The sequence below is a fragment of the Heloderma suspectum genome, chromosome 4 (assembly GCF_057233095.1).
Source record: "Heloderma suspectum isolate Gila_16-S chromosome 4, 16-S_ref, whole genome shotgun sequence".
Classification (NCBI taxonomy): Eukaryota; Metazoa; Chordata; class Lepidosauria; order Squamata; family Helodermatidae; genus Heloderma; species Heloderma suspectum.
In genome coordinates, this window is record NC_139461.1 from 103917897 (window position 1) to 103935254 (window position 17358).

General features: G+C 39.5%; 1 protein-coding gene across 10 annotated transcripts in view; it reads right to left on the reverse strand.

The window, feature by feature from the left end:
- Window positions 1-17358, reverse strand: part of CDKAL1 (CDKAL1 threonylcarbamoyladenosine tRNA methylthiotransferase) — a 461612-nt gene that overhangs the window by 306680 nt on the left and 137574 nt on the right. For 9 of the 10 annotated variants that reach the window (XR_014790207.1, XR_014790208.1, XM_084850140.1 and 6 more), the window contains exon 7: window positions 14706-14826. The exons of the other annotated variant lie outside the window; for it this stretch is intronic. Coding sequence is in view for 7 of the 9 variants with exons in the window: in XM_084850140.1 (XP_084706266.1) it covers window positions 14706-14826 (121 nt within the window). In the remaining 2 variants the exon portion in view is untranslated. The remainder of the gene's footprint in view (window positions 1-14705; window positions 14827-17358) is intronic. 10 annotated transcript variants of the gene reach the window in all.

The following is a 17358-nucleotide window of genomic DNA, read 5'->3' on the forward strand; positions in this document are numbered from 1 at the left end:
TCTATGGAATGCCCCTTCACAGGGAGATCCACCTGGTATCTTCACTGTATACATTTAGATACCAGGTTAAGACCATCCTCTTTAAGGCTTTTAACCTTTAATCTATTGCTTTATTAATTTTACTGATGGCTTCTCAATGTTTTTAATGTTTTTAATGTTTAATTATTGTTACTGTATATTACTGTATTGTTGTATTATTTTTATTGATTGATTGAGTGAGTGACTGTTATTTTGTTGTTGTTTGTCTTTATGATTGTAAACCACCCCAAGGGCATTTGCCAATTGGGTGGTATACAAATCTAATAAATGAAGTAAAGAAAGAATTTTTTACTTCATTGGGAACACCACATGAAAGGTTGACAATGGCAGATTACCACCTCCCCATGAAGGAAAGACATCACATATGTATGTTTTTTGGACTGCTACTATGTATTTTTTTGTAATATGAATCCATCCTAAGGAAATTATGTTGTACCCATTACTTGAATGTCTGACTCCTCTAATACCCAGGGCCTGTTCATGTCATATTTCTATCGTGCTTTTTGTTTAATGATCACATTAAATTGGTTGCATTTATGAAAAGCAATGGTGCATTAAAGATCTAAGATCTAGAAAACAACATGTTTACAAACCAATTTACTTGCTTTGAGTTCAAGAATTGGAAACTAGCCTTTTAAATGAGTGAATATGGGATAGTCCAACATAAGATGACACAAAAGTAACAATGAAAACAGAGTGCTATAGGAAAATTGATGATTGCCATATAAAGGTAAGAATTCTCAATTCTTCACTCAATCAAGAGAAACTAAAACTTGAAGCAATCAGACTTTGGACTTTGAATAAACTATGAATACCATGATACCTCACATAATCCTGAAAGTGATGTGGGGAAACTATTGTTGCTCCGTATGGGAATTATGCTGTGGAATGTCTCAGAGTTCAATTTCGCCTCCCATGCTCTTTATCCCTTGCACAAAACTGCGGGCAAAGGTCAAAGTTATGGTGTACAGTGTCATCAATATGTGAATGATCCCCACCTCTATTTATTCTTTTTATCTGATCCATAGGAGGCAATGCCATTCCTGAACTCATGACTGAGATTGGTAGTAGACTAGATGAGAGTGAAAAAACTGAAGCTCAATCCAGATAAGATGGAAGTGTTAACAGCAAGGAACCTTAGTGGACCAGCTGGACAGGGAAACCCTGGTCTTAAATGGGATCACATTCTCCTTTAAGTAACACATTTTTAGTGCGGGGGTCTTTCTGAACCCAACTTTGCTCCTGGGTTACCAGCTGGCAGCTGTGGCCCAGAATACCTTTTACCAACGCATTCTCTTCTGAAAGACAGAAACCTGGCTTATGTCATTCATGCTTTAATGACCTCTAGCTCATTGTAATACACTCTACACAGGGTTGCACATATGGGTAGTTGGACACTTCAACTGGTGCAGAATGCTGTGTAACTAGTGGCAGGTATAAATTGGTATAGCCAAAGCATGTGTTGAAAAAACTATACTGAGTACCAGTGTTTTCTAGCCCAATTCAAGATGCTGGCTTTTCCGACTGAAGTACTAAATGGTTTGGATCATGGGCATCTCAAGGAGCACATCCTCCCATATGAACCTTCTTGATGTTTAACGTCAGCCACTGAGGCTTTGCTTCAAGTTCCTACTTGAAGATTGACTTCCACAAGAACCACAGCCTTTTTGGTTGTTGTCCTTGAGCTTTGGAATGTATTTCCACTTGCTATTCTTGATTATATTGTTTTATACTGTCTTTTGTTATTTTCATATTAATTTTAGCTGTTTTCTACTATTGCTTTTGTATACTGCTTTGGCATCAGCTGAAAAGCAGCACAGAAATGTTATAAATACATATTTTTGCTTGCAGTTCTTTTGGTCAATTTATTTTAATGAGGAGACAACAATCAAAATAAAGCACAGACCTTCCAAGGATGAGACATTCAGGTAATAGGATATCACTGAGGAGGGTTGCATTGCACCTTGAGTACCATTTTTGATGGTGAGATGGTATATTAAATAAATAAATAAATAAACAGGTCCTCCGCCTTACACTTTGAATCGCTGTGGCTAATCAGAATTGACAGTATGGGACTAGATATGTAGACCACTGACTTGATTGGATAACAGATAGTCCCTTATATCTATATCTGTCTATACTGATGTGTCAAAAGCCTATTTGGGCACTCCTGTACCCACTTACCCAGAGATGTGATCAGGGTCACACCACATGGCTCTACCCCGTATCACACACAGCCCGGCACCCGGCCCCTGCATATACAGTGCAGATTCTGCAAAGGGGAGGCCTGTGCACATACTGCTTACCCACATTTGGATAACTGGGTAAGGAATGCCTGAATATGGCTAATTTTGTGTCAGAGCCTGAATCTTTTTTGGTGGCATCAATAGAGGCACAGCAGCTGAAGCAAGGGCCAGGAAGCAAGAATCTCAAATCTGGACACCCTGAAAATGGTACCATCTATTTCTAAGCCTTTATGTTTTCCATTGCAAGAACTAGCACTTGCTGATTTCAATGACAAGAACAAAAAAAATTACTATTTGTTTAGATTTTTATCCTGCACTACCTACTGTTCAAAGAAAGAAATGGTTACATTTTGAAAATTTCTGCAAGACTTTTCTGTTACAAATGGAGATTCCACAATGGGCAGCACAATAGCCACTCCAATACCTATACTTTACAAGGGCTGATGAATATGTAATGCTGGGGATATCTTAACTCTGGTTACCTAACATCTTCAAACCTTGGCTTTAAAGCCTTGATAAGGATCTTCTTTTCTTTCTTTTTCTCCACTTACTAATAGAAGAGAGAGCACAAGCAAGTGGAGAAAAAGAAAACCCACTTCCTTTGAAAAGTGAAAGGAAGAATGAAAATACCTTTTGAGCAGAGACTATACAACTTGAAATGCATTGGGACCTTTACTCTAAGAGAAAAAGTGACATTATACAGCACTTTTGGATACAACTTCTCTTAGCTTGGCTCAATAAAAACACAATCTGAAACTGTCTAAAGCCAGTCTGGGACCAACATGGCATAAAGATTTGGGCACATATTTTGCAAGTCACAGCCAAAAAAGATGACTACGTTTCTTTAAAATATACGATGTCAGCCATTCAGATTAAAATAATTATAGGACAGACTGTGATCTGTGAAACTGTCTTTCCATTTTGTTACTGTTAACTACCTCTGGTACCATGAATATTTTATGCACTCCAGCTGGTGCTCTTGCATGCTTCAAGGCCAGGCAACAGATACTCCAAAGAATTACAGGCAGGCAGGAACATTCACTTCTGCATTTGAGCTATTTAAGGATGCCTGAACTAATTCTCAAGCAGGGATACAGAAAAAAATTCAGATTTTGTCCCCAAAGAAATACACCCTGGGATGAATCCCGACTTAATTATACTTCAGTTTGATCCATCAAATCAATGGGACTTAAGTTAATCATGATCCAACCTCATAAGCCTAAAATTCAGAATTTAGATGTTTTACCACGATTTGTCCCGTACCCAAAATATTTCTTCATACATTAATTTTTTTGCAATTAATGTAAAAACAGTACTGTAGTAATGACGAAAAACAAAATCATGCATATTTATGATCAGGGATGAATGCTTAAGCTACTTGGTTCCTCAGGAATTTAAGAATTTTGACAAACCAGCCATCCCTGCAAGGACTGCCTCTTAACAATATGCTATGTTTGCTAGCTATCTTATCAAAGCAGTAATGATTCTCAGTTCTCTTGCTTGGGATTTACTAATAATTAAGGAGCTGGGATCTGTAGAGGAAGTAGGAGATCCTCATCCAAGAAAGGAAATTATCACATCAAAAAACCTATACTACTACTACTATTGGCTGTAGAACATCATGAGGTGGAATAAACAAACCACTCAAAAGGCGAACTTTTCCATTTAATTTTCTAATGAGAAAAATATTTGCTATCAAGGTATTTGGCTTGCTAAATAACACACTGTTTAAGATTACTTTTACCAAGATGTTCGCAAAGAAATATATCGTATGAAAGTCCAACAGCCAAAATAGATAATCCATAGAAATGATCTTGAGCATGGGGGTGGAAGAGAACCAAATGAGTAATCAGCCTTTGCTTAAACTGAGCTGTCAGCACTTGCTTCAAGACTTGAAAGTTCCATTTCTCACTAACAAAGAGGGTCTTCTATTGGGAAAATAAAGGTCAATTATGGTGCAGCATTTTACGTCAGCAGGAAAATTTCATACGAGTTTCATTCCAAGTATGAAATTCCTCCGACATATGAATAAGATTTAAGAAAGCATAGGTCAAAACATTATATTCTCAAAATGACTTAATATGAAATAGAACCGTAAGCTATTAGGGCTGCAAACCTGTGCACATTTACCCAAGAGTAGGCTCCAATAAACACAGCGGGCCCCATGTCTGAGTAAATGTGCAATGGATCAGGTTGTAAAGCTATTAAGAACTTTCTTTGATATGTAGAGTTGAATATTTATTTATAAATAAATATTAATGCATTATCTTTATATGCACATTTAAAAACTATAGGTACTTTAAAATACACTCTCACTGAGTCAGATTTAGCTAACATGGACTGCAATATAAAATAGACTGTTGTAGTAGGGCACTTCGGCTATCCTCCAAATGGGTCTTGAAAGGGTATGTGTGCTGTGAAGTACCTGTTAATAAGCTCACCCACCCAGCACACTGTATTGTGTTGCACCTTGGTTTGCAAGAGCAGGACTAGATAAGAAGCCCAAATCATCTAGTTACCTCGATCCCATAAATATCCATAGCTGGGATGGCAAATAATTAAGCTATGTATTTGACAAGTTCCTCCTATGGTGCTGCTGGATCAGTAGGTCATTACAGAAGAATGCTTTGAAATATTAGGTGTAGAGGGCTGTACAACAAAGCTCTATACAGACTGAAATAGTGCTAAGAAAATTGTATAGGTGAATCATTATCAATCTCAACCTGCATTGCCTTCTCTCTGCTTCATACTCTGCTACATCTGGCAAAGTAGTAACAAACCTGACATATGTGCTGGGGTAACTTGTGATGAGATTACAATGCAAGAAGTAATGAAGTTGCGCTCAATAGTGAAATATTCATGGACCATTGTAGCAGGTCATGGAATCCGCCCATTATATTTATTCATGCAAGACACTGTTACAATAATGAAATTAACAGACCCTTAGCCCTCCCTTGGAATAAAATATTGCCTAGTTGACTATGAACATCAGTCACCCACTGCTGCCCCACTGCTGCCGTGTGAACACATTCTCCCTATTCTAGAAGATGACTCCACACAGATGCAACATGCCAGCGTCCCACTGTGTTTTCCCTAGAGTGGTAAATAACACAGTACTATGGATCTCACTTCTGCATTCTCCCTCTGTCCTGGAAGAATAGATGCTCACATGAGCAGGGAAGAGGGTGATCAGAGCATGGGGATGTTCTTGAGTGCTCCCCTTCCCTACTTATTTATCACCACAAGCCAAGGGTTTCAGGGTGGTTTGGAAAACACCCCAGCCACCCACCTTCACTGGGTTCAAACATCACGACAACCTGCACCTGGTGAGGGTAATATGCTAATTAGGTGGCTTGTGACCAGCACGTGCAGGAAGGAAAAATAAGCCACCGGGGCTTTTTTTTACCCTCTGTGATCATGCAAACCCAGTCTGAGTGTACATATTCCAGTATTCAAAAGAAAGAACATTTCCCTGTATGAAAATGTGTTGTGCTAAGTGCCTGAAGGCCCCGGTCCTTCAAGCAGACACTCTGGCATTCTGACACAGGACACCCCAAATCAGTGAGACTCTTTTTATTGTAGCAAATCCCACAGTAAAAGCGTAATGGTTACATTCTTCAGAAAGCATATAGCTGGTGACAGTTAACTATAAGCTCCATAAGTAATTCTAAAACAATCCAAAGCTATAACTATAACTATGTCAGGGATCTAGACAACTTGGTTTCTCCATTGTAATCTCTACTGCTCAGAATACAGGGCAAGCAGCTTGAATGATTCCTGGCTTAAGCAATCCCAGGCAATCAAAGACAAGAGTTCTAGAAAAAGACTTAAACAAATGTTGTGAACCGCCCAGAGAGCTTTGGCTATTGGGCAGTATAGAAATGAAATGAAATAAAATAAATAAATCCACATGCAGAGGTTAAGTCCACCCTTGAAATCTTTGTTGGAACTCCACTTTACATGGGTCAAGGCCTTTCAAATCCAAGAGTCAAGACAAGTTCAAGATGACGTCCACGGTAATCCCACACACACAGATTTCAATGATCACAGCTTCCACTTTGTTATCTCTACACTACATGGGTCCAAATCCATAGCAAACAAGAATTCAAGGTCTATGAAAAGTATAGCAGTACTCTTCATGGCAGGTTCTTAACAATACAAAGTTCAAAGAGACAAGAGTCCAAATTGGATAAAGAGTTCAAGTGAAGAATGCCTCATGAGACTCAGGTGGTAGTAAGTCCAAACAGAGAGGATTTTGGTCAGTGAAGATGAGAATGTTCCTAGCAAAAGCTCCCAGCCTGGGCATCTGCTTAAAATTGAAGGTGTGGCTGTGATGTTCCTCCTCCTGAACAACTGACAAGGGATTTTAGCCCATCAATAAGGCCCCTGCCCAAACAGGCCATCTCCATTCTGCCCTTCAAGGGTGACACTTCATCCTGTGTGACACCTCCAAAAACCCCTCACCTCTCCCGTTAGGTTCTCACAGAGAAGCTGCCCCAGCTTCCTTCCCTGTCAAGGCTGAAACTAGCAGCTGGATGGGGGTAGCCTGCTTTTCCCTGAGAACACTGACAGAGATAAGCTCACACTGATTCTGACATTCCACAGGCTGAATAGGCCCAAACCCTTCCGGACCACTTCTGATCAGATTCTGCCTATAAACCTTAAGGCCCACTGCAGCGCGGGAGCTGGGCCACAACAGTAAGGGCCAAACTAGATGTGCTGTGGGAGAGCTGTGATCAGGAGGCCCTCCAGTTCTTTTCTTTCCTCTTTTAAAGAGCTAATTGGCAACCCCATGCTTCAAGCTGCTTTGAAGACGAGAGAAGTAGTGGTGGTGGAGGGGATGTTTAATCCTTTCCTTCTGTGCCAGTTACCTGATATAAATCACTCCCTCTCCGGCCGCTATTAGGTCTATGGAAGAAACCAGACTTATTTCAGGGACAGCTTTAGACACACATCTTCCCTGTGTGTGAAGCTATCCCAGGCACTTCAAAGAATAGGGGAACCTTGTTAGACTTGAAGGGGTGCAGTCAATTGAGCTTTGGACTGCGTGCATAGAACCATGTAAACTCAAGTAGCCCAGGAGTACCAAGTAGCTCCACGAAGTACCAATAACGAAAAACATGTTTTCCAGAGCCTGAGCTATTATACAATTTCTCTGTTGACTAAGGTTTTCTTTTCTTTTCTTATCAAGATTTTCTATCTGGTTAATTTCACTGTCAACATTTCAAAGTAGCCACATGTAGAATGCTAGTTTGGCTCAATATCCCACAGAAACCTATATATTTTGAGATCGGTCCCCAAGGAAGAAATGTAAATGTTTCTCTTCGGAGCTGCATGTGTTCTTATAAAAATACTAAGGTTATCATAGTTATGGAAAAGATAGGCATACCATGATTTTATAATATCCATGCCTTTTAGGGAAGATTTGGATTACTTATGAACATAGCATTCCTGACTACTAGCGGTCCTCAGCTCAGGTTGTGTATGGGAGACTGAGAAAAAGCCTCAAGTATTACCTGACTCCAAGATTGGTAGAATTGCCCCCAGCCTCCTCCCTACCACTTTCTTCCTCTTGCTATACTACATCACAGGAAAATACAAGTTGATTCAGGGCACAACACTGCATCCTGGGAATTCTCTCTCATTTCTCCTAGATGTGGACAACATATATATCCAATCTTTCTCGCTTCCTCCACACACAGAGTACTGAATATATCCAGTCATATTTATCCCTGTGCCTGAAATCTTCTCTCTCTCAATTTCTGGCATGATGCAGGAACAACTGCTTGAGTTCAAGATCATTTTCTGCTTCCCAAATACTCAATACAGGTGATTAGATAAGAATGTTTGGATAGCAACAGCAATTGGACAATTATTGTTTGAATAAATGAACAAAGTGTCTTTCCAAATAAGTATCATGATAGTTCTGGAACTAAACAGCAGAAATTAAATTAAATAGGGAAATATAGTTTTAGGTGCATAATAACATAGTTATTGCAGGGCAGGAGATAAGATGATGTTCATAAGAAAAGAGATGGCCACCCAGGAAGAAATCTGATAGAAAACCAAATATATTGCATTTTTTAAAACTGCGCAATAGCTTCCCACCTGGCAAGTTTCAATGCACCTATCCAGTGCTCTGTGTTGTGATTGCATCTGGTGAACTCTGAATTGATTTGCGCTTATTTAATTTAGTTACATTACTCTATATATGGAATTTTAAAGAAGGAAGATAGAATGCCCTGTTCTTTCTTTTTTAAGAAACACCATAGCTGCCACCTTGCAGTTGGGAATCCCACATACCACCATACTTAATGTTAGCCACGGTCAGCATTGGTGCAGACTTAACACAATACTATAGTTTATTCAGATAAAAGAAGGTAGGGGGAAATTTGCAGAGGATAGGGAGAGAGGAAAAGAGCAAGCAAATGTAGCAAACACCTGATCCCTTACCCATGGTTAGTGTCTGCACAGACCAATGATTATATGATGACTAGGCATATACATTTTTATAATCCAGGCACTGACCAGACACAGGCCTGCTTAGCTTCAGCTAAGGTGGCTACATCATGTGCCTTTATCGTGTGTCCTCAACCCCACCCCCATCTTTAGTTCCCTCTGACCCAGTGTCTAATATTGAATTTTTAGGCAAGGTGTTCAAATGTGTTGTGATGGCATAGCTCTAGTCTTTCCTGGCTTACACCCATCTTTTAGAACAGAAACTTCCTAGTGGATGAGTTACACCAAAAGATGGACAATGGTGGGCGAGACCCTGTTGATTCTCCTAAATCCCTCAGCAACATTCAATACCACGATGTCCACCAGGACTGATGCACTGAGATGGGGTACCATACTTACCTTGTTTCTGAACTCGGTTATGTTCTGGTTCTTACCTTGAAAGAACCCAAAAGCTTGCAGGGCCTGGGGACCTTAAGGACCACTTTCTCCATCACATTCTCCCCTCTTCAACCTGCCCACTTAGTTCAACACTGGAGGCCCGGCTTTGTATCCTCCCAGCAGACCAAAGTAGGGCAGATGGCTAAGAAAAGCAGGGCCTTTTCAATTGTGATGCCAACGGTACAGAATGCCCTCTCCAAGGAGATCTGCATGGGTCCACAATTGAGCACCTTCTGATGCCTGTCAAAGACTTGGCTTGGTTTAGATGAGAGGTGGTAAAACCTTTTCAGCCCAATTAACAAACTGCTTCTAGGCAAGCATGGTGGGGGCCATATGCCAACAGTGGGCAGGCTCACCCCACCGCTGGCAAGCGGCCCCAACATGATTGCCCAGACCACATTCACTCTCTTTCACACACACATCCCCACCACCACCACTGCAATAAGGCTTTTTAAAAGCCTCCAGTGGCACTAATGGAGGTTCTTAAAAAGCCTCACTGCTACATGGGAGGGAGAAGAAGAAATCCCTTATCTCCTTTCATGGATTGGAGATAAGGGTAGCAGGGAAGCTGGCAGTCTGTATGGGGACCTCCTATGGGCCAGAGGTTCACCATCCCTGTTTTAGATGAATGCTGGTTTTATTCATCTCTTGCTGCTCTGGATGGCTCTATACCCCATTTTTTCATCTGTTGCTCTGTCATTTTATGTCTTTTGACTGAGATAATTTTGATTGCTTTGTCATTAGTTGTTTTGATTTCTTTTCTAAGATAAAGTGGGATAGAAAAATAAATGAAGAACGTATTCAAATCTGCTTCCCCTTCTAGGAGTTATAAAATTCCAGAATATTGTGCATGGAACAACTGCAGCAACCAACAGCCCTATCGAGTTCAACACAGATTTGAGTATGTTTATGAAAAATATCTTGTGGATTTTCCATTCTTGTGCCTCTGTTGTGACTCACGAGGCTCAGGAATGAATTCCGCCCCCCTTATAATTTGGGGTTTTATCCTTATACAACATGCGGACTACCACAATTAGAGAAAATTAGGCAGGTGGTGTGGAGTTTTAGAACCTTTAATTCTTTTGAAAGATACAGCTATGAAGCAGCCCTTATTTTTGTGATTGAACTGATTCTTCAGTTCCAAAAACACATGAACCCAACATTTAGGAAGGGTGCACATATATAAAATGCATATTTTCCTGCAAAGTACAAGGTGTTTGCAGAAAAAGCCAGAATGTATGCATGTGTGCGTTCAGTTCTTCATGACATTATCCTATTTTTTACCCAGGAATCCTCTTCCAAGAAGCAAAACTATTACTAGTGTCAGTGGTTGAGTTGGGCTTATACTCCAAGGGTAGCATCCAATGGGGCCACTTCACTCTCGCTGATTCCATTGTGCAAGCAGGACCCACTGCTTGAGCAACAGGGACTTAGTGCTTCATATGGCAAGCCTTGAAACAAGCAGAAATGCTTGTTTCCAGATCGGGCCAAGTGGACAACGCTCCATTATGCGAGCTCCACTGATCTGCCCCATTCCAGAAACTAGTGTTTTGGCTCATTTCTGGTTCCTGTCCAAAGACTAAATCCCCATTGTGCAAGTGGAGCATCCCACTGGTGCTTGGGCAGCTCTGTATACTGCCCCAAGTCTATTTATTTCGATTCAAACTTGACTTTCTATTATGTATATTCTAGCAACTACGATAAGAAACCAGGAAAGAATCTTGCTTCAGGTCAAACTGTCTGGTAATTGCGGGAAAATTGGAGGTGGGAAGACTATCATCCTCTCTAGTGTGTGCATTGGCTTGCTTGTTCAAGCCATCTTGAGCTATTTGCTCTGCAGTCACATTTCCTCACTGCAACAGTTGTTTGTGGCACGCTCAGGTCTGTACTTGTAGACTCATCTGTGTGTGTGCAGTAGATGGTAATAACTTCTGAGGAGGAAGTTGTCTTTTTAGTCCTAACTATGATTCTATTCCTCTTCATAGCAGCACACAAAGGCTGTTCTTAAGGAAAAGAAAAAAGGAGCATGGCAGGAAAGAACTGGACTATCTAATGGGCCTGCTATTTCCTTTCAACCCTACTCGGCAGACAAGCTGTAATAAACAATTATAAAGGGGATGCAACTAACAGGCACAATAATAGGACTAGCTCCACATACCTTGCATAAAATGCTGCTATAGCTATGCTGGTGCAATACGTACCCTGAACTACACATTGAGCTGCTGTGTGCCCCTCAAGGCTAAGGTGGAAATATTAAATTAAACACAAATACATAAGCCTACAGATCAAAGTTCCTAATATCAGCTCGAACGTATTGACTAATGTAGAACTTCATAAATAAAACAACGAAAACTATGTAACTGGAGGTTTTAAAATTAAATAATATAACGTATTGTTATATTATTTAATTTTAAAATCTCCAGTTACATAGTTGGAAAAGTAACTGGAAAAATACTATGTGCTAGAGATCCTATTTAAATAGTCTAATAAGGAAACAATACTGTTGGTGTATTCCAGTCTCTCTCCCCCTCTGCCTGTCTGTCTTTCTTTCACACACATACACACAGACCTCAGGCAAAAATCAAAGATGTTGTTATGTTTTCTGCAGTAAACAATCATTTTCTCTTTCTCTCTTTTGCTAGACTAATGTGGTTTCTTCTAACTTTTAAGCACAAGCTGTTATGTCTTATGGAAAGAAATATCAAAGCTGTTTACATGCTTCTTTTTGACTTGGTATGATGGACCCACACCATTTATTATTGTTCACTCTATTTAGCTTTCTCAGTTGAAATTACTCTATAAAGATTGTGAAAGAGTTTCCATGTATTACATAATGTTTAAGAATAAAGGTGAAAGAGTTACAAGAAGCTACATCTCATTTACCTTCTCTTTTTCACACTGATCCATGTGGTCATTTCTAAAGTCTTCATACAATAACTCTACCGCCTCCATTTCAAGAATGTGGAATCACTATCAGAGATAACCCTTTTCTGAAAATTGCCAGTTAATGCAGAAAATGGGATACAGGTGTATCTAAAGCTACCTCAAGAATTATCACAGGAACTGTCTATTTAAGTCAGGGGTGCACAACTTTTTTGTCCCTGAGCACCATGTTGGGCCGTGCCAGGTGGCCGCACATGCGTGCGCGTACACACATTTACACACTCATGCACTCTCAAACACAGAGACACAAGGCTTTCTCTTCCTAGTATTAACAAGGAAACCCCTTCCTTATCTTCCAGAAACAGCTTGGTGGGCTACATGCAGCCTGCACTTTTTGCAACCCTGATTTAAGTGATTGGTCCCAGGAATCCTAATATAATCTAAGTAGGGCAGAAATAATGAAGCCACCTGAAACCTTTTTCCATCATAAAACATTTTATTAAAATGTAAGCCTACAGATAAAACTTACTAAGCTGTAGAATGGGCATATGATTGGCTGAGGCACATCAATCTTATAATTAAAATAAAAATAAAAAACCCTTTGAAGTAATTTAAAAAAAGATTTTAGCAGGGTTGGCCCTAGACATTTTGCTGCCTAAACCAGAGCCCACATGATACCTCCTTCTGCTAGGGCCAACACTTGTTGCATCATTCAGAAACCATTTCCTGCTGTCATCTCTTCCTCCCTGACTCCCAGTGTTATCTGAAGCAGGTCACCTCACAGGGCCAGCCCTAGATTTTAGCAAGAAACATTGCTGAGGGGACTGAGAGGGTTACATATGCACTGTGTCTTCACTTAACCCAGCTTGTAACAAAGCACTGAATCACCTTTTAAAAGAGACATCCACAAACATTTCCTACTGTTGTTAAGGACTGAGGACAAAAATAGGGTCAATACACATGACATGCAAAAATCTAGTTTACAAACTTGGATAACGCACTCAGGGCTACTCTGTTCAAGGGTAGCTGGAACTATGCAAATTTATTCATGAGTAGTTCCACTGACTATGTGGATCTTAATAGTCTCACATGGCCCAGATAGAGCACATGTCTCCTGGGTGACTTGGAAAGCACATACACACAGCACATACAACTTCCACCTGAAATATGCAGATGGTAGCCAGGAGTGAAATACTTTTGCACCACACTCCTGCACTATAAGGAACATGGGGTTGTTGTTAGAAAGGTAGAATGTGGTCTGAAATTAGAAGGCGATATAGAACAGCAACACAGAAATGAAAAGGAGAGTAGAGTTCACAGAATTCATTTCAAAAGGGAAAATAGTAGGATGGGGTGTCGGCATGGCCTGGAACTGGCAGAATTTGGAAAGAAGGCCAACACTACATCCTTCAGGGCAAGCTGGGCAGGAGAATGAGAGCCCTCTAAAGTGAGGGAAGGAACAGTGGCGGTGGCTGAGTTGGAGACACCAGGTTTTTGTGAAGGCAAGTCAACAGAGGTACAGAGAATGTAAAAGATCATGGAGGAGGAGTGCTTTCTGGGTGAGGAAGCAGCACTTCCAGAGACAACAAAAAAAGCAAAGGCAGCAAAGGGAAAGCAAAAAATTGGAATGAGATTGGGAGAGAAAAAGGATTCAAGTGTTATGTTGTGCTGGCACCAGGGACAAGACAGGCAAGAGAGATAATGTGATGCCCTTAATTAGACCAGCTGCTGCACTAATAATAAGAGATATCAGATATCATTCATTCATTCATTCATTTTATTTAACATTCTTTTTAGGCCACCCTTAAGGGTAAACCATATTACATTTGTCTAAGACAAAAACAAGTAAGCTTGCAATCCCGTCACCTTCTACAGAAGCAATTTATTCTGTAGTAAGTAGTTCTCATGGCACAGACTATGAGGTAGATGATATTGTTCTGTAGCCCCATTTCACTTAAGCCCAATAGTATAAGCTTTTGAAGTGCAAGAAAAACATAGTTACTTTCATTGCCATTTTCAAATCAGCCTTCTGCTGATTTTTAAATGTTTGAGGGATATATAAAGAAAGATATCTCTCTTAAATGTTAAGCACTTTTTAAAAAGTTGGCTATGGCATTATGCATATGAGTACGTTTTCTGAGCTGATCATATCCACACATGGTAAAACTACACATTACCTACGCCCTCAAAAGCAGTACCAACATGTAGGACAGTTTTCCTGCACTATCATGTGAATAATGAGGGGGAAGGTTACCTTATGGTGGTTCCTCCAACCTCAAAATGGGGTTGTGAACTGTTTAAAAGTTGAGGTAGGAGAAATTAGTTATCATACTGAAGAGACCAGACCTATCACAACATTGAATTAAATTCGCAGGAAATATCAGATACTGCAATACACACATAAAAATACCTTCTATTTTTAAAATTGTGAAATATAAGCAAATAAGTAGGTAGCTTGTTTTAAAGTATTAATGCTTTGAATACCGTTAACGCAATGAATACCCTTGACATTTTCTATGTTTTCCCCTAAATTGTTCTTTATGGTATGACCTGAGGCAGCTCTGCATTAAGCATGGACAAAAATGAAATTGAATTTCTAGGCAGTATTGAATATTTTATGTCAGTTTGAATGATGCTTACCCTGTATTGATGGAAATTATTTCTATCAGTGGGTTCTTTCTAATCTTTGGCAAATCCAATCGAGCTCCCCCCAACCGTTTTCCATTATCCTTTTTCTGACCCAGCAATCTCACTGAGTGACCTTCAAATAAAGAGAAAAAAATGGCACCATTACACATAAAACTAATTTCTTTTACTATATTCTACCCAAATATTTTGTTAAACACGAACAGACTTAACTTGTCTTCTGGTAACCAACCACTTACCAGGTAAAGAAAGAACCAAATATCAAAACGAGTCAGGTAAAAAAAATCCTTAGCTCCTTAGATTGTATTTTCTTAAGCTGTTTGATGAAAGCAGATAATCAATTTTAAAAGTCAGGTTCTTAAGCAACAGCTTTTTTTAAAATTACAATTACCATAGAAATATTTCTTCTGGGTTTAAAGATTTAAAAAAAAAAAAAACAGTATTAGACCACAGAACCAAAAGTGGAAGAAAGTATGTTTAAATTGATGGTGTCAACTTGAGTAAGCATTTTCATTATGTTCTCACAAAGCAAGGCAAAAAGATTCAGATCAAGGAATATTTTCACAGTTTAACTCAACTTGCTGTACTTTTCACTTATAATACCAGTGACATGTTCATTGGATATATGGCCCCATCTGTGGTTCAACTGAGCTCATTTGCCAATAGCATACTTGCATACCAACTTCAAAATATCCAGAGCACAAACACAAGTCTTCAAAAAACCTATCTTCCATCTAATATAAATATTCCTTCAAGTCACCACAATCAAACTGAATGCTAGAAAAGAGGTTGTTTTAGTAATGCTGAGAGATGGTTTCCAATTAAATGTCATTTTAATTTCCAATAATGAATTAGAATTAGAAAGGTCCAAGATTAAAAAAAAACACACTATTAATTCAGATGTATTAAATTCACTAAATCAGAAAACACAAACCTAAGTTTCAACTTTTGAAGCACGGCTGCTTAACTTTATCATTGATCAAAACTAGCTACGTGTGTTCAAAGCAAAACTGCAGCTGCAGCCAAACCATTAGTTCATGTAAGCATAGCAAGTGGCTCTGTTGAGACATAGCTATCACACCAGCTTCAGAAAAAGCCAGAATCTTACATCATGGTTTGAAGTTTGTTTAAGACCCTGGCTTGTTCCAAAGTTAGTAACCATAGTTTGCTGGCATGAACAAAGCTAGAAACTATGGTTAATTGAAGATTTCCACATTTCATTCATGTGCACACTGAAGAGAGGAAAGAAGGCTTTGCATTAGGAGGCAAAAGGCTCTTTCATATCTTGGCTTATTAAAATAAGATATGATCATCCAAACCCAGCCATTGTCTAAGAGGCACACTAGTTTTCAGTTTAAAATGTGGCTGTTCTCTTTGGCAGGAGGAAAGGCACCAAGTTCCAGTTTAACTTCTTCATTTTGCTGTATGCACACATATTACCTCTTCAGAATGCAAGTTGCACAAACATTCCTTGAAAAATTAACTATTTCTTCTATGCACAGCCTCCCAAGTGATGGTTTTAAATTACATATCGAAACAGCAACAGGAAAATGCTTATAATGCAAGTAAAGGGAGACCGCTCTGTGTGTGGCAAGATGTTCGCCTGCAGCATTTTTCAACATACTGCTACCACCCTCACCATATACAAATAAAAATGAGTTTATGATGGTATAGTGAAAATCAGAAGAATCGCATGGTGAGGAAATGCCACATAACTGCCATATAAGGGGCCACAACACAGGAATGACTGTAGCTCAGAGATATTGCACATACTTTGCATAAAGATGGTCCCACATTCAATCCCCAGCGCCAGGTAGGGTAGGGAAAGACTCCTGTCTGAAATCCTGGAGAGCCACTGCTACTCAGTCGATCAATAGTCTGACTCTGTATAAGCCAGCTTCTTTCAACAGCTGTTTACATTAATGAACAAACCCCAAGAGATCTAGGGCTCCTCTACACCAGGGTTTTATCCTGTACCTTTACAGGGGCTTCTGCTTCTGGATTCTTTGCAGGATTAAGATCAGCTCCTTTACACATGCGTCATGTGCTTTTTTCAGGGATTTCCTTTCTCTGCAAGTTCTATATGTTTCATTACACAACCACTAGATGGCACTGTGGTGTAGTGGAATTCCAGAAAGACATACAGCAATGATAGCGCTAAAAAAAAAAAAAAGGCTGGACTTTCCCAATCTTAAAAAAACCGGGATAAAGGTTATAAAGCATAAGAGTGGCCCTGGAGGTTGACAACGTCAGGTAAAGGACCCACAAATGTCCATGAGTGTCCAGTCACTAGCACAAGACGAAAGACTTATGTAGAGATGCCTCTGGTACTTTAACAGTAATATGGCAGTAATACGCTGATTTATTCTATTGATGTAGCACTAAAGACAAAGAAAAGCAATTAGTATGCCCGACTTTTCAGATTAATAACGTAAAACTTTTAGTCAAGGACTCAATTTAATTAAGAGGTAAGAAAGGTGTGATATTCTAATATGTAGTACTATAAAAGATGTCAAAAGTTCAACACTATCTAGAAAAGGCTTGTTATTTTCATGCAAGCATATGCCAAGAATTCCATTATACCCTACTGTGATTTCAGTAATATATGGGCAGTGCTAATAGCTTTCACTAAATTATTCATTTTCAT